Here is a 17,143-nt window from a genome sequence, read left to right on the forward strand (position 1 = left end):
TTGTTTGAAAGCTATTTTTTCTAGTTATCAATGAAGTACAGTAAACGCACATCACACTCAAGTGTCTCAAAAAGTAAGTACTTCCGGTAGGAGGCTTTCACAATAAAGCTCCGCTAGTTACCACAGAAGTGCTAAAGCTGAACATAAAGATGAACTAGGGCTCCATAAATACAGTCTTTTCAGTTTATAATTTTATTTTTTAAACGTTTATGGGTATAAACTCTCAACTCGCTGATTCAGGAAACCGAGGAGCGGCTTTATATTGAAGGAAAGTATCTTGGCGGTGTGCTCTTGCAGCCGCTCATTCAAATGCGCTACAAAATTCCCAGGTCATCTGGTGTGTTTTCCCATGAGAAGAAGTATGGAATCTGACGACAGCCTACCCTGTCCAGACGGAGACACGCGCGTACCGGGGCAAAAACCCAAATGTCTGAGGAAACAGAGGAGCCTGAACTTGCTCACCACGAGGTTCGTCAGCTTACTTCAGGAAGCTGAAGGCGGAGAGCTGGACCTCAGATACGTAAGCGAGCAGCAGCAGCCCACACTAGAAGAAGCACAGATCTGAACACCGTTCACAATTTTATTATAAATTGTGTATGAAGTCACAATTTATATACTTCCTTACAGTTTGACTGTAACTGTTATATCGTACATACATGTGTAAAACAGTTATATTGTATGCATCCAGCTTTCCAGATCCAGATTGCAGATTCCCCCATAGACTCAATTCTACATCCAAAATGTTTCCCACATCTGTAACCAAATAAAAGCGACAAGAAACCGATTTGACAAGAAATTACCCATCTTTGGGTTGTATTTAACCAAAATGAATGAGTTACATTAATGTAGCAAAAGCTGATGTTTTGTGCAATGATAATGATATTTTCATTCATCTTGCTTGAGTAATAAGAGTTCAACTCATCAGATCTGGTATATCATTTCCTTCCTTAACAACACTGTTTTCATTGCTACTTTCAAAGTTGTATTTGACTATATACCTCTGCAAATGATATATGGTTAGCTCTCTAAGACACTAACACCATAAACCAATAGCATTTCCAAAAACACAAATTCACCCACAGTATAGAGTCCTCTAAGATGAGGGTTCTGATAACGTGTTTTGTCCTTTCAGGCTGTCAGAGTCCTGACTGTTGGACAGAAAAGGAGAATCTATGACATAACAAATGTCTTGGAGGGCATTGGCCTTATTGTCAAAATATCCAAGTGCACTGTGAAGTGGATGTAAGTTTTCCTGAGTTTTTCTAACCTTTTTGCACATCTGCCACCAGTGTATGCAATGTAATGCATGTTTTTTTTCCCATGAATAAGGGGCACACATCCAGGAGAAAATGCATATGATTTAGACAAAAAACGTATAAGGTTAAGGTCTGAACTGGAGGACTTGGCGCTCATGGAATTTACACTGGACCAGCAGAAACTGTGCATTGAACAGAGCATCACAAACATTACAGAAGACTGCAGAAAATATCCTTTTTTAAAAACGTCTGTTTAAACTTGAACACATTGGAGCTCAATAATTCTTTTATTCTGCATGTTGTACTTTTGTTGCCAAAATCTCAGAAAAAAGTTCACAAATCTCAAGTTTTCTTTACATTATCTGCTTTAGTGTCCATGAGAATAATGGTAGCCATGTGATCAGAGTTAAACAGATTTAATTTGGCAATTTAATGTTTTAAAACTGTGTGTATCAATCCTTGTCTTTCTTTAATATTTCTTAATTTACATCAACTTTGAACTATGTGACTCATGAAGATATCTGCAACTGCTTCAGCGGTAATATAAATTCACTATCTTGGCTTATTTTCTTCTTTTTGTGTGTGTTTTTGTGCCACTCCTTTTTTTGGAAAGGCTTGCCTGTGTAGCAGCTTCACTCCTTTCAATGACAAGGTGCTTATATAAGTTAAGAGGTTGCTAATCCAGGATGCTGTACAATCAGTGGCAGCAGTAAAAAGTGAAAAGTCTCATTAGCCCCATCAAATGAAATTCTTAATCTAGGCTGTGTGTTATATTATACTAAGCCCATTCAACATGATTTGCTGGGTGAAAGCAGAGCTACAAGTCTGTCCACTGTACCCATTGAGAGAGACCGTGAACAACATGAGAAAACCTCTCTGTGGAAGCTTGTGAGAGGAAAAGGATAAATACTCTTAACTAGTTGAAGAATAATGAAGCAGGTGGCGAGCTTGGTGTAAACCGCATGGGATGCAGAACCCAGATGTTTAGAAACTTTAAAGTTGGCCATAGAGGCAACAAAAGTAGCATCAGAAAGGTGGATAGTCAGGAACAGAGAGTTCTGGTAGTGTTACTTGGACACAAGTTATGATTGATAATGTATCCAAGTGCATGTCTATTAAAAGTGATGTAGATCAATATTTGTACCACAAGGCTACAAGTCAAAGCCATTGCTTTCTGTTTTTTCATAGATACTGTACATTTTAATTCCTTTGAGGAAACTATAAGCTACATTTCTCACGTCTTCATCTCTGTGCTTTCTTTAAATGTTGATTGACACCTAAGAATGTTTCACATGAGAAATGTACTTAAGCTGAATGGATGAGTTGTAGGGTTATCCAAGGGGGCTGCAGCTTCAGGTTAACTAGTAGCTGTGTTATCAGTATAGTGACAAAAATAAAATGGCTTTCACAATAAAAATTTATTTAACCAAACAAAAAAAATTTGTTGTCTCACTCTTCTTTAGACCACACTCTTTTGGCAGTACGAGCACCACCTGGCACACAGCTAGATGTTCCCATTCCTAAAGCTGTAAGTTCTGCATCATTGAATTGTTCATGCTTTTTTTTCCCCCCTTTGTGTCCTTGCTGCTTTAAATCAACTTGGATAATTTTTTGTGCATACTGTGTATCTCTTTTTAGGTCCCAAACTGCCCGGCAAAGTACCAGATCTATTTGAAAAGCACAAGAGGACCCATAGATGTTGTTCTTCTGAACAAATGCTCTGTCAGCTCCTCTCCTGTTGTACTTCCTGTCCCACCACCAGAAGAAATTTTACAGTGTGCCAAGTCAGCCATGTCTACTTCAGATGATAAAGATGGCAGCACTGGGTCCTGTAAGGCTTCGGGTAACAGCACACATGGCACTAAATCTGAATGGTTGTCTGCAGAGGACATCCAGCCTCTTCACGTCACATCATTTGTAGATGCTGAACCTAGCAGAACTGATGAATGTGCATGTGAGTATTTTAATTTTAGTTGATATGCCAAGTAAGACACATTCAGCACATTACATGAACTTAATTCCACCCAGAATCGATACAAAGTCTCAACTGGAGGGAAAAACAGAAAATAACAGCTACTGCGAAAACCCATATTCCTGCAACTAGAATCAATAAAGGAAAAATGGCTGGCAATATATTTGACTATATTAAAAAAAAATGTCCAGTGTTTATTTCAGAAACTGGTAAATCCACATTGTATTAAATAATTTTTTTAAAACTGCAGAGAAAACTTCAGGTTTTTCTTTAATGTCTGATGGGAACAGGTTTTCTGCTTTTTTTGTTTCCATGCATTTCACTGTTTTCCATACTTGCACAATACGTCATGTATTTTTCTTTTACTGCTTTGAGCTTTTACATTGATTTTTTTTCAAAAAGTAATTTTCTTGCAGATCATGATTTTTCAAGGGAACTACAGGACCTAATAGATCCATCCAAAGGTAGTGCCCTTCTTGCTGTGTCTGTTTTTTAGACAAATTATTCCTTCTTTAAAGTTGGTCTATTTGACCGTATACTAATTCATTATTAAACATGCTGTTTTTCATTTTTGTAGAAGGAAACAGTGCAAATCTGATCACTCAGTTCATGGCCTCTGAAGGTAAGTTCACGTCATAGTCTAACTTAATTAGTGTTTGTGCCCATCACATATTGATATTTGCATTAATTGCATGTTTATCTCTGCTTCAGTTTTTTCTCCACTTGTCCATCTATCTGCACCCCCATCTGAGAATGAATGTGTCTGTAATCTGAATGAGAGCAAAGGCCGCTGTGACCTGTTCAACATCCCTGCACTCAATGTTTGACCACAAACCCCTGCGTTTTGTCACAAGTGAATGTTTTCCAGATGTCTGTTTTCAAATATTTTGTTTTAACAAATAATAAAATATGGATTTCAGATATTGTGTCTTGTCTCATTCATTCATTACAACCTGGATTATAACATAATCATCAATTTTAACTACAGACAGAATTGCATCAGGCTTCATTGACAATGTCAGAAGTGACAAATTAAAATTCTTGAGTAGATATACATATAACATAGTTTGTGGAGCCCCTTAAGGTGTTTTGTATGACAGCAGGCATTGTAACATAAAAGTATAACTGAAAGTAATTCATTCAGTATGCATGTGGTGACGAACCTAAGAAATGGACAAATTAAAATCATGACCTGATGGTGGTGCTAGAGTAAAAGTAAAGGATCACCAAAGAACTGACCTGCTGGAGGTAACTGCAAACTAGAATTTCAGTCTGTGCCAGTATGGATTAAAGTAATAAATAATAATAATTTAAAAAAAATCCTATTGATAGGACCTAAACTACTGCTCGCTGAACATCTGCACAATGAAATTTCACGAGTAGTTTTGAAACCACTGTAATGTAGCTGGACACATTGACATAAGGTTACTGAAGGTAAATCTGTGCAGTTTGTGTTTGACAATAACAACTTTTCCAATGTTTACATAACAGCTGTCTAATTCTCTCATTAAAAGCTGACAACGTGTGTGGCTGCTAACACGAGAAGTTAACTGGATATATAATTCTCTTAATACCAAGTTGCCTGTATAACCTTTTACCGAATGAAAAATAGACATGGAGTAAATGGGGATGCAAAAATATGACACACAAAAGAAATACTAACAAACTTGATGTATGTTCAAATACAGTACTTGAACACAGTACTTTTTTTTTTACTTCTACCTCTGCTCCAACTTGAAGCTTTACCCGCTGCGTTTACCCGCCCCCTCCTACTGCTGTTGTTGCTATAGAAACGTTTGTTTAAACGCGAGACCGCTTATAGCTCTCTGTCGTTTTCTGTCTTTAAAACGGGTCAACATCACCAATCTAGCTGTGATTGATCTACGCATACAATGGTAATCAGTTTGTTATTTAAAATTAAAAATGTACGTTTAGAAAGTAGTGTAATTTCAAGCTAACTAGCGGTTCGTACCCCTGATATACAAGGATTAGCTTCTGATATGCTTTGAGATGTGTAGCTATCAGATCATAAGGATGCTGTTACCCTAAAGGAAAACACTGAAGCAAGTTATGTTAACCTTACAGAATTTGTTAACTTTTTTCCCCCCCAGCCGCCCAAAAAACAAGGAAAAGCTAAAAATCAAGCAAAGGCCAGGACGCCTACTCTGATAAATGGCCTTACCAAAGAAGAAATGTCCAAAGAGCAGGTCAGAGCTGAAATGTAATGTGTGTTTCAAAGTGTACACAGTAGGGGAATTCCAGCAATGGTATAGTCATAAAGAAATAGGTTTAATGACTAAATTTACTATACTAGGATACTACACATTAAATTTGAGTTGCTTGGTGGATTGGATGATTGCAGTCTCCCACAGTTATAAAGGAAACAAACAAACAAACATGTTTGCCATTTTTAAACTTTATTAGTTTTACACTGTCAATGATGCTAGTAGCCTGTGTAATATCTACATGCAGCCCCATCCTCCTCATGCAGGTCACCAGTCTGCTTACATTTTGATGGCATCCCATTCCTTAACCAGGAGTTGTTGTAGGTCAACCCACCTGGTTGTGTTGGTCACTCTAGCACAGGGGTAGCCAACGTTGGTCCTCGAGGGCACCAATCCGGCAGGTTTTCCAGATTTCCTTGCTCCAGCCCACCTGACTCAAATTAAATGGATCCAACAGCCTATAACGATCTCCACAATCTCATTAGTTCAAGGGGAACACTACCCACATGTACTGATGTGTTGCTCATTCCACAGAAGCTTGATCCTTACAAGTTACATCTTCTTGTAAAAGTGACTACTCGGGCTTGCCAACAATATGTAATACAACCCTAATTGCTGTTAAGAGATATGATTAACCAAACACAAATTTCCTTACTTTTTGTTCTAAGTTTATATAAACTCAAAGAACACAAGTCTGAAGGAAGCATACATTCTATCCCATGAGTTGAGGTACAGTGCATTTACATATTTCAGCTGGAAGAGCATATTGCACACCTTCGAGAGGAGCTGGACAGAGAGCGAGAAGAGAGAAACTATTTCCAGCTGGAGAAGGATAACATCCACACCTTTTGGAAAATCACTGTCAGAAAACTAGAGGAGGTCGAGGCTGAGCTGAAAAACATGGACAAATCCATAGAAGACGATGAAGGGCTACACCAAGTAGAAGTCCAGGTGAGGTTATTGCAAAGATATGCTACAGCTACACATTCAGAGAAGTTGGATTTACTCTTAGTCTGTGTTTTGGGGTACCTACCTGTCATTTGTAAACCATATAATGACTAAAAATAATCTGGTTTTAGATCTAAAGTTATAGATTCTGAAGCAGAACCAAAAGTGAAGATATTTTTAATTGTTAACCATGATGACAACAGTTGCCATATTGTACTGGTTTAAAAGAGAAGATGCTGTTGCTAGCTCAAATACTATTACAAAGGTCTGCTTAAAAACTGTTGAGAGGTTTTACTTAGTACCCTTAAGAAAAACTAGTTCAAAAACCATATCAACTCAAAAGGATCAGCAATGTAAAAAAGAAACAAACTTTATGTATACATATTTTTCTATATGTATATGAACTTTATGGAAGCCATCGTCATATATGGGCAGATCTGATAGATTACTGTTTTTCTATATGCTATCTTTGATTATTCTTCCCTCAAGGTTTATAAGCAGAAGATGAAGCACCTCCTGTGTGAACACCAGAACACATTCTGTGAGCTGAAAGCATATGGTTTAGTCATCGCTGAGGTGCTGCAGAAAGAGCAAGATCTATTGGAGACAGAGCTTTGTAATAAAATGCGGGCCATCAGGAAAGCCACACAGGAGCTCGACAATGAAAACTGTTCCAGAGAACTTGAACTGGTTGGTAAAATTCACTGTATTTCATTATGTTTACTTTTATCAACACTGATAATTAATTTGTTTTTCATCTAAACGCATCACTTATGTACAATTGGTCAGGACCCGTTACCCCGTTTAGAATCATAGGGTTGTACTGGATTTCATATTACTATTAATACGACTCATAGACTTCAGTAGAAGTTCTTCAGTCTGAAATAGATGCTGTGAAACCACAGCAAAATATCCTCTACTGGGGATTTCACACAATTTGTCACCCTGGTCACAAAAAAAAAAAAAAAACACAAGCGAATGCCAGATCTTCTGCCAGAGAGGGGCATGGACAGGCACCACTCATGATAATTTAAAGGTCAAACACAAAAAACAGCCCGTTCTCAGTAGAGCTCACTAAAGCCACTTTTGGAATGGCTAAAATTAAGGGCTATGGCTGAATTTGGGGCAATACACTGTTGTTGGACCTCTGAAACTCATGAAATTGTTGAAAAAATATATAATATGAGACCTTTAAGAATTGTGGTTGACTTCTAGGCTCTGATCTCCTTGTGTAAACATGTTTTTAATTGCTTGAATTTTGGAGTAAATACTGAACAATATTTTGTCTTTCACCTAAAGCCTACAGGTGGATGCTGGGGTGGTGAAGGGGCTCACAACAAAAGTAGGTAGTGTACAGTGCCAGGAGCAGTAGTAGCAGCAAGAATAAGCCAAGGAGCAAGGGAGGAAGTATCCAGATTGGATGGGTATATTTGATATGTAGCATGAAACATGTGAGGCAAATCACATGGGTCGCAACACAACAGCTTGATTTGTCTGCCTAAACTAGCTCGCAAATGTCACTTCTTTTCTGGTTTCTGATCAGCAGACCCACATTGCAGCTTAGTTGACATTTAGTTGGACTCTCTTCACACACCTTTCTTTGAACTCATGACATTTTCCATCTCTGGTTTAAAGTCCTGTTCTGCCACCCCACCAGCCTGTAAATGCAGTGTTAATGAGATCTAGATCGCTGATCACTACCCTTTTGAAAAATAAATGCGTATAGGCCTCAATAAACACAAAAGGCTCCTGAATGAACATCAGAATCAGTTAGATTAGTTAAAAATTTAGATAAAACTTTATTGATTCCTTTGGGTAGGAAATTAAGAATGTGACAACACTGTAGTGAGAATATTGTGCACAAACATCAGTTTGATTGTTATCTCAACAGAAACACGATGAAGAAATGACTACAACAAGGAACAACCATGAGAGACGACTAACCGGTAAGTAAATAATTTGGATTAGAATTTCACGCCTCATGTTTTTAGAAACTAACTAGCATTTTTTTGGTCACTATCTGAATAGAAGTTACAGCCATGAATGAAAAGATGCAGCTTATGCAACAACAGATGGAGAACATGACTAAAAGTGTGATCACTGAACGAGAGTTTGTGTGGGACCACCACATCAGTGAACTTAGGAAAGACCACAACAAAATAATCAGTGATCTCAACACAACTGTTTTTTACCTAAAGGAAGAAGAGAAGTTGATCAATAAAGAGGAGGTATATATATGTGCAAACACATTCAGCTACAACATGATTTTTACAGATCATTTTTCAAGCTGCTAATCGTTTTTCTATAAATTGATTTGACACGTTTTCTTTGCTTAGATTTTTGATACTTGCAAATTAAAGAAAACTGTTTAAATTTGATAAACTGATATTTTGTGACTCAGTCTCTGACAGTTTTCTGCTAAAATATTTGTTGCAACTTTATTTGCACTTTCTAGGAAAAAATCGCAGAGAAAAACGGAGAGCTGCTTGAGATGAAAAAGAAATGGCAAGCTGTTTCGCAAGATTGCCAGCGTCTTTCAGAACTTGTCTCAACAATCAAGGGGGAAATTGCTTATGCTGAGAAGAAAACGCTGTCCTACTCAGTGATAAAGGTTGTGCTGGTATTTGTGTAGCTTTTTTTTGGGGGGGGGGTTGTTATTGCACCAGAAATATCCGTATTTGTTGCTATGAGTGTCATGATTACAGATTTTCTTGGTACAGTTATTGTCAAAGAAATAATCACGATGTTGCAATTATTATAATTATTATGCATCAGTTAATTATAAACACTATAACACTACAAATGTGTAAAATCACATGAACACTTCTCATAGGTCTTTCAGTTTTAATTAGGGATGTCAAAATTAATTATTTCCTTCCTGAGCCACCACCTCACCACAGTGGAGCGCATCCTGAAGCGCCCAGCAGTTATGTTGTCAGGTGCTTTATTGCCCCTGGCAGGATCACCCATGGCAAACAGGTCCCTGGAGGGACCAGACAAAGCCCAACAGACACCTATGATAAATAAAAACAATAGATCCAGGTTTCTCTTGCCCTGACATGGATCACTGGAGCCAGGACTGGAGGTGGGGCATGGAAAGGAAGTCCTCGAACTCATTGGTGGACGCCAGCAGTGAGGGCAGCCATATAGCTGAAGAAGGAATCCTATCGGGTCTTTTTGGCCTGTAGGAGTCTGTAGGTAGCTGATGGATATCGGCAGGCTAAGCAGAACATGGTTTTGGTGGTCGTGGTTGTAAAAACACGGGCATGGGAGGAGTTTGGAGAGGCCATGGAGAATGACTTCCATATGGCTTTGAGGAAATTCTGGTCCACCATCTGACGGCTCAGGAGGGGGAAGTAGTGCTCCATCAACACTGTACAGTGTGGATGGGGAGCTGCTGACCTTGACTCAGGACATTGTGGGTTGGTGGAGGGATTACTTGAAGACCTCCTCAATCCCACCAACATGTCAGTCGGGGGACCCTGGCTATCTCTGGGGCTGAGGTCGCTTAGGTAGTTAAAAAGCACCTCGGTGGCAGGGCCCCGAGTGTGGATGAGGTCCGCCCATAGTTCCTTTTGGCTCTGGATGCTATAGGGCTATTTTGGTTGACATGCCTCTGCAGCATTGCGTGGACATCGGGGACAGTTCCCTTGGACTTGCAGACAGGGTGGTGGTCCCCCTCTTCAAAAAGGGGGACCAGAGGGTGTGCTCCAACTACAGGGGGATAACACTCCTCAGTCTCCCTGGTAAGGTCTATTCAGGGGTCCTTGAGAGGAGGGTCTGTCGGGTAGTCGATCCTTGGACTTTTATCACTTGTATGAACAGAACATCTAGGTGCAGCTGAGGTGTTTAGGGGATCCGGTTTGGTGGTCTCAGGATTGGATCTCTGCTTTTTGCAGATAATGTGGTTCTGTTGAGTAATCTTTACAATTAATTATTCGTGGCCTATAATGCCACGATTAATTGTGAAATGAAATAATCGGGACATCGCTAATGAGTGTTTGTGTCATACTGTGCACAGGACTATTTTAATTTCTTAACTGTTTTTCACAGGATGCTAGTGAGAGAGCCAAACTAAAAGCATTTAAAGACCTCAGATTAGAGCACGAAGCCTTGGAAAAGATATTCAGTGAGGTACAAGTTAAAGACTAAAATGCACAGTGCTCAAACAGTCATTCATGTGCACCTCTAATTAGAGACTTTTTGTTTTTTTAATGGGTGTGCCTGCACATTCCCACAGCTTCAACTAGAGAAGGACAAACTGTACAAGTCGTACAATCAGAAAATTGAGAAGATGCACCATGAAGCTAATCTGGAGTGTGTAGCACTGGAGAAGAAGCATCAGGCCCTGACAGACAGTCTGGAGAAGATTCAGAGTCAGCTGGACGCTGTGCTCTCAGCCCCTAATGTGGACCACACCGCTCTTAGAGGGATCATAAACAAAGTTGAGGTACACCTAGAGATAAAAACCCAATGTGCTCTCAACTTTGCAGGTGTTTCTTTTTTTAATGTCTTTTCTATAAGGTCATAGCAAAAATATTTCTCATTCACAGGTAGATCTTGAGTCCAGAAATGCAGCCATCAAGAACTTAAAATTCAAAAGAAATGTAAAAGCTAAGGTAAGTCATTCCTTCTCCTCCTGAAACAAATGTCATGCGTTTGTTAGAGAGATAGCATTAATCTGTGAGGATTTACCTTTTTGTAGAATTTTTTTTAACTGTACTAAAATAAATGGTTACCCTGCAGGCCCGTGGAGATATGGTGCTGGCTGTTGAAGCAAAGGAAGGAGCTCTCTGTGTTCCTGTCCAACAACTCGTTCAGTAACAGAGGGTGTGGCAAGATGACATGAAGCAGAAAAACAGTTGCTGTTTATTAAATCAGCATACCAAATTTTTCTTTTTTCTCTCAGCTAGCCGAAGGCCAACCCTTCAGCTAGCCAACCCTTCTGGATGTCAGCATTCATATATATATATATATATATATATATATATATATATATATGTAAAGAGCTTCAGGATATTTCTTTATATATCTTTATATATATATCTTTCTGCTGGCAACAAATTATTTAACCCAAACTGATGCAATGAGTAGCTTCTCATTTCTTAAATAACCATGTGGAAAGACAGATCCTGAGGTAGTTAAAATTTGTTAGTAGGTTTAAGTAGGGTGAAAATCATTGTGCATCAAGCAGAGAAAACATCTAAGGAGATGCAAGAACTACTAAAATTAGGTTAATAACTGTTCAATGCATTATTAAAAACCTTGAGGACATTTAAGGGAGAAATATGGTCAGAAAAACATCTTGAATAATGAGGATTTGTGATTACATAAACGTTTGTTAAAATCAGATTGTAGAAAAATAAGAGTAGAACTGATGGGCTATGTTTAGTAGTGAAAGTAAGAGCATTTCCATACACACAATGCAAAGGGAACTCAAGGGATTTGGTCTCAACAGCTGTATAGTCATACGAAAACCACTAATCAGTGAGGCTAACTGGAGAAAAAGGCTTCAGTTTGCTAGGGAGCATAAAGATTGGACTCTGGAGCAATGGAAGAAGGCAACATGGTCTGATGAGTCCAGATTTACCCTGTTCCAGAGTAAAGGGTGCATCAAGGTAATAAGAGAGACAGCTGAAGAAGATGAGAAGCTGGTAAAAGCTGATCTTTTAAACGCTTTTAGACCAAAATAGACCCTAGAGGGCAGTGGAGAATGCTTGCATCACTCTACCTCACCTCCTGATGCAAGCATCTTGAAGGCCCTGGGACACATGCCAGACTCTTAATTCTGTTTCCCTTCTGCTTTTAATACCATCCAGCCAACTATTTTATCTCAGAGACTGCTTAATGATTTTAAAACTGGTATTAATCTGACACAGTGGATTTTAGATTTTTTTTTTCCAGACAAGCCTCAGAGAATAAGAATGAATGGTACAATGTTGTAATGGTAGTTCTCCTCCACTGGCTCTCCTCTTGAATGTGTCCTGTCACCTCTGCCGTACATCCTGTACACACAACTGTAGGAGTCAGCAGGTACGTCCTGAAATTTGCAGTTGACACTGTCAATGTGAGTCTGCTGCGTGATGATGAGGACAACCATGGGCCAGTGGTGGAGGACTTTGCCAAATGGGGCATTGACGCCCACCTGCACCTAAATACTGACTAAACCAAAAATATGGCTGTTAATTTTAGGAAGTCCTAAAACTCTTCATCACAAACCATAACAAATAACAAAGACACTAAGCAGGTGAAACAGTATAAATATCTTAGTATAGTTTTAGACAAGAAGTTAAAGTTTGGTGCTAATGTGGAAGCAGTGACAAAGAAGAGCCACCAACGCCTGTACTTCCTCAGGAAGTTACATGTTTTTAATGTGGAGCATAAAATTATGACTGTTTTTTTTTTTTTTTTTTTTTTTGGTCTTTTTTAAATCAGTTTTAATAATTTCCTTTATTTCCTGGTTTGGAAGTGTGACAGCACTAGATTCTTTCAAGTTAAGCAAGGTGGTGATGATAGCCAGCAAAATAATAGGCCTTCCTCAGTCCTCACTGCCTGCTGTATATGAGCAGCAGGTAGCGAGGAAATTCAGAGGCATTGTGGGAAACCGGAAGCACCCTCTAGTCTACACAATAACTTTGAACTGCTTCCCTCAGGTCTGAGATTCAGAACCCCAAGACTTAAAAGAAAACAGATAAAAAAAACTCCTTTGTTCCAGGTGCAAATGGATTTTTAAACAGCTACACATGATTTTATTCTATTTTTATGATTTTATTGAATGATCATTTTGTGGTGTTTTTTTGTGTGTGTTTTATCTTGAGCCTTTTTAAAAATTGTTTAGGGGTCATTGCTGTGTTGTTTCTTTTTGCTATTTTCATTTTATTGGTTTTATTTCCTCAGTGGTTTTTATGGTTAATCCAGTGGACAATCATGTTTGATGTGTGTGAGGGGATTAATGGACTAAGATCCTCATTAGGGACAATAAAAGTTAATTGAACTTGAACTTGATGCACTCGTCATGCCTAGTGCCTACTGTACAAGCAGTGCAATGATGGGGTTGCTGCACTTGGTCAGGTCTAAAATGAGGCCAGATTACTACCTGAATTAGCAGGTTATTCCATCAATGATTTTTTTTTCTTCCCTGATGGCACAGGCATATTTCAAGATGACAATGCCAGGATTCATGGGGCTCAAATTGTGAGAGAGTGGTTCAGGGAGCATGAGACAACATTTCCAACCACAGAGTCCAGACCTTAACCCCACTGAGAATCTTTGGGATGATCTGGAAAAGGCTTTGAACAGTGGTCAGACTCTGAAAAAAGAATGCAACACTGGATGGAAATAAATCTTGTGACATGGTAGAAGCTTACTGAAACAATGCCACAGTGAATGCTCACCATATTCAAAGCTAAAAATGGTCCAACGAAATATTACATGTGACGCTTTTCTTTTTTTGGTGGTGATATTTCGTTCTTTTTTTTTTTTTTTTTTGCCAGGCAGTGTATATAACAATATATTCTGCTCAAATTTTATAGCTCAGGAATTAACAGTTGTTTAACAAACATAATTATCAAAACTAAGCATAAACTAAACTAAGCAATATTGGGATTATAAGTAAAGAAAACAAAACCTGGATGATGTGTGTCCATTATTCACCTTCCTACATGAGTTGACATGAAATTTAGGATGGAGCTAGTGGTTTCCAACATTGGGAAAAATGCAGAATTTCCATCCTGGAATTGTTACCACACATCTTACAGTCCTTGCTAATCAGTATCTGGTGTGTTTCTCTGATTTACCTTTGATATAAATATGGATGTCAAGAAAAAAAGAAATCTAATACGACACTTTGTTTTTCTAGCAAAAATGTCAGATTGAAATGTGTTTCATGGCCTTGGTTCATGTTGAGAGCTCTGTGCATTATCTCAGCTGTGGGCAGCTCTGCTGGAGCCTCTCTCCCAGTATTTGATTGATACTCAGCAGCATGACTTAGAGAGATATATTCAATTAAGAAATCCTGCAATATTGAATTAAATACTGATGAACAGAAAATTTTTCTCATAAAAAAAGTTTTTCTCATAATTTTGCATGTCCATAAATTTTTATATTTGAGTATAATTTTTAAAATCTATTACTAAAGTATTTATTTATTATTATTTTTCATTTTATTATATGCCACATAAAATGGCAATGACATCTGATTTTAAGCTATGATTATTGCTGCTAAGGGATGTCTTTACTAGTTCACAATTTCAAGCATTCAATTTTCCAGCATTCTCTAAGCGATCATACAGAGTTTTCAGCAAGGGCATGCATATATATACTTACTCAGATTTAAGTGGTTGGGGCAGATTGTGTTTTTGTTTTGTAATTGTGACTTAAATGAAGAAAGCACATTTCGATTCAGAAATCTGGTCATTTCAAATGGTTTAAAAGCCTCATGTAACATAAAATACCATTAGGTAAAAAAAAAAAATATATATATATGTATAATATATTGACTGCAACTTAAATATACACACCATTTTTTGAATTTCAGGTCACTGTGCTTTTTTTTTCCACTGAAAAAATTAGGCTAAACGTTGGCCCCAAACCATGTATTCCAATCTCAACAGCTATTTTCACCAGCTGATTTCCCCACTGCTGTAACAGAGTTTCTAGCTGAGAGAAGAGAAACTTATGGGGCAGATCCAGTTTCTCATTGACTATTCCCGTGGTGAATCGAACCCTGCTGCACTGAGTGATTGCTGTTCCCTGCGGTATCAATAATACAGGAGGAAGTTATTGTCCCCGTGCAGGCCACAGTATCATACAGCTAAAGCAAGTGGAGGGAGGGGGTGGTCCTTTCATTCAGCCCTCTTGGGTTTCAGAGCCAGCAGACAGTGGTCTGACTCTGGGGAGTCTGCTCCTGTGCCCTTGCACAGGGCTCAATTGTGAGTATGCCTGAGTGAGGGATAAATGTATCTAAACAGTGACAACCTGCACAGTCCTGCTGGCCCAGCCCCTTTGGTAAGACTACACCCCCCAAAAAAATAGTGTCATAAGATGAGTCCCAACTCAATGAAGAATTAGTCAGTGGGAGACACCGGACAGTTTTAGAGCAGGATAGGACAGATCTTGGTTGTGATTAATATGATCCGGATTTTCACCTAGCTCAGTGATGTGACCTTCCTGTAGCCTTGTGATGCTTCAAAATAAAAACTGGGAACAGCTCAAACAATAATGCACATCTAGATATAAGCAGCAAGACAAGACTCTTATAGGATTTTAAATACTCACAATAAAACACACAGCTGTGCTTCTGTCTGTATGCTGTCAGTAGTTTCACTATTATTCTACAACCTGCTGTGGAATGATGCTGAAATATGAATTCACAGATTAGCTCCAGAGATGACTTAGTGTGCCCCAAACTGTTACAAAACCAGAGCACTAGTGGACACTGGTGGGAGGGGTGCAGATAGAGAGTGAAAGGAAGAGAAAGTCTGAGCGACAGTGAAATAGAGTCCCACTCAGGAGGAGGTCAGCGCAGTGTGTTGACACCGATGAGCTCAAGGAGATGCTGGCAAACACCTGAGGACAGAAATGGATTTTAACCACTGGTGAGTTCTAAAAAGTGTGTTTTTATTTCTTTTTTTCTGATCATTAAAAATAATCACAATATTTAAAATAGTTGAAACTGAAAATATATCTTTCTTTCCTATGCTTCACCTTCAGAATGTTCTTTTGATAGTCTCAACATGTAGACCTACTATTAACTGTTTAAACTTGTAGTTGGTAAAAATTAATTACATTATGGGTACTTGCTTCAGTAGTTGTGCAACGTAAGTGGTAAGATGATGTGGTAGCAATCATTAAGGTTTAATATCCTCTCTGTGGGGAAACTTCCCTCACACCATTTCTCGAAATAAAAAAAGATTCTGTATACATTTAAACTTTTGTGTGTGTGAAATCAACAGGGTAAAAAAACATAAGTGAAGGATGTGACACCAGTGTGTCACTGCACGCTAGCATGAAATTAAGATGGTAAACAAAGGGTCAGGGATGGCCAGTCTTAAATTCACAAGCATCATAATTTGTGCTGTTTTACTTGGACAAGGAGCCCCTGAGAGGACAGGTGAGTACTTCACCAAAACACGACTCTAAATCATCTGTCAAGTTCACTACTGTTTACATGTTACAGTGGTGGCTCAAACTGTCTTTAATGATGCTGTTTAGGAAGTGATAAAGTGGACAACAGAGATGCTATTCTAAAGGAGATCATCTCAAAATGGAGTAAAGGAAGTAGTTTGAGTGCACACAGATCCCCTTTAGAAACAAACAAGGACAAGTCCATGCACACTTGGATGAGGAATATTGTTGGGAGTCTAAAAACACTTTTCCCCAGCCAGAACTTGCCTTCATTAAACAAGCCAATAGACAGGCATCGCCTCTCTGGCTTCCTCTACAACATCTCTCTGTACCTCCAGGAGATGGGTGCTGAGTTGGAGGAGGCGCCTGCAGAGTCAGATGAGGAGCAGCTATGGGAGAAGGTGCTGCATTACTTTCTCCAGTCTGAGGGGAGTGCTACTCTAAACCAGTGGAATGGCCGTGTTCCACCCCGACCCAGCGTCAGAGTGCAGGACTGGTTTTTGTCTTTGAGGGGCAGCCCACACTGGAACTGGTTGTTGGGACTGCTGGAAAGTCTCATCACTCTGTCAGAGCGTCAGTCCTACAGGCCCTTCTTGACTTTCTTATCTCAGAATTGG

At 38.9% G+C, this 17,143-nt stretch overlaps 2 protein-coding genes across 3 annotated transcripts; both read left to right on the forward strand.

Annotated features, from left to right (window-relative positions):
- The first annotated feature begins 202 nt into the window (after positions 1 to 202).
- Positions 203 to 4,140, forward strand: LOC121640896 (transcription factor E2F4-like). 2 transcript variants are annotated; one of them, XM_041986750.1, is made up of 9 exons: positions 203 to 520; positions 1,133 to 1,242; positions 1,330 to 1,485; positions 1,745 to 1,794; positions 2,720 to 2,784; positions 2,895 to 3,210; positions 3,645 to 3,692; positions 3,806 to 3,850; positions 3,940 to 4,140. In XM_041986750.1, exons 1-9 carry the CDS (start codon positions 350 to 352, stop codon positions 4,053 to 4,055), a joined length of 1,077 nt encoding a protein of 358 aa, XP_041842684.1. In that variant the 5' UTR covers positions 203 to 349; the 3' UTR covers positions 4,056 to 4,140. The 2 variants fall into 2 exon arrangements, with proteins under 2 accessions (XP_041842684.1, XP_041842685.1); XM_041986751.1 differs by having other exon boundaries at positions 204 to 520; positions 1,751 to 1,794.
- Positions 4,141 to 5,028: 888 nt separating this feature from the next.
- On the forward strand, positions 5,029 to 11,320 carry gas8 (growth arrest-specific 8). The gene is made up of 11 exons (XM_041988792.1): positions 5,029 to 5,123; positions 5,340 to 5,435; positions 6,207 to 6,404; positions 6,891 to 7,091; positions 8,293 to 8,347; positions 8,430 to 8,629; positions 8,857 to 9,012; positions 10,455 to 10,535; positions 10,642 to 10,851; positions 10,955 to 11,020; positions 11,148 to 11,320. The coding sequence occupies exons 1-11, from the start codon at positions 5,121 to 5,123 to the stop codon at positions 11,223 to 11,225; spliced, it is 1,344 nt and encodes a 447-aa protein (XP_041844726.1). The 5' UTR covers positions 5,029 to 5,120; the 3' UTR covers positions 11,226 to 11,320.
- Positions 11,321 to 17,143: the final 5,823 nt, after the last annotated feature.

This window comes from Melanotaenia boesemani, chromosome 1 (assembly GCF_017639745.1).
Source record: "Melanotaenia boesemani isolate fMelBoe1 chromosome 1, fMelBoe1.pri, whole genome shotgun sequence".
Classification (NCBI taxonomy): domain Eukaryota; kingdom Metazoa; phylum Chordata; class Actinopteri; order Atheriniformes; family Melanotaeniidae; genus Melanotaenia; species Melanotaenia boesemani.

Excerpts from the sequence above, each read along its gene's own strand:
- LOC121640896 (XM_041986750.1), top strand. The coding sequence starts at position 350 with ATGAGAAGAAGTATGGAATCTGACGACAGCCTACCCTGTCCAGACGGA. Across the intron at positions 3,211-3,644 it reads CAGAACTGATGAATGTGCAT|ATCATGATTTTTCAAGGGAA; the intron begins GTGAGTATTTTA and ends ATTTTCTTGCAG. Across the intron at positions 3,851-3,939 it reads TCAGTTCATGGCCTCTGAAG|TTTTTTCTCCACTTGTCCAT; the intron begins GTAAGTTCACGT and ends TCTCTGCTTCAG.
- gas8 (XM_041988792.1), top strand. Across the intron at positions 5,436-6,206 it reads AAGAAATGTCCAAAGAGCAG|CTGGAAGAGCATATTGCACA; the intron begins GTCAGAGCTGAA and ends TACATATTTCAG. Across the intron at positions 9,013-10,454 it reads TGTCCTACTCAGTGATAAAG|GATGCTAGTGAGAGAGCCAA; the intron begins GTTGTGCTGGTA and ends TGTTTTTCACAG.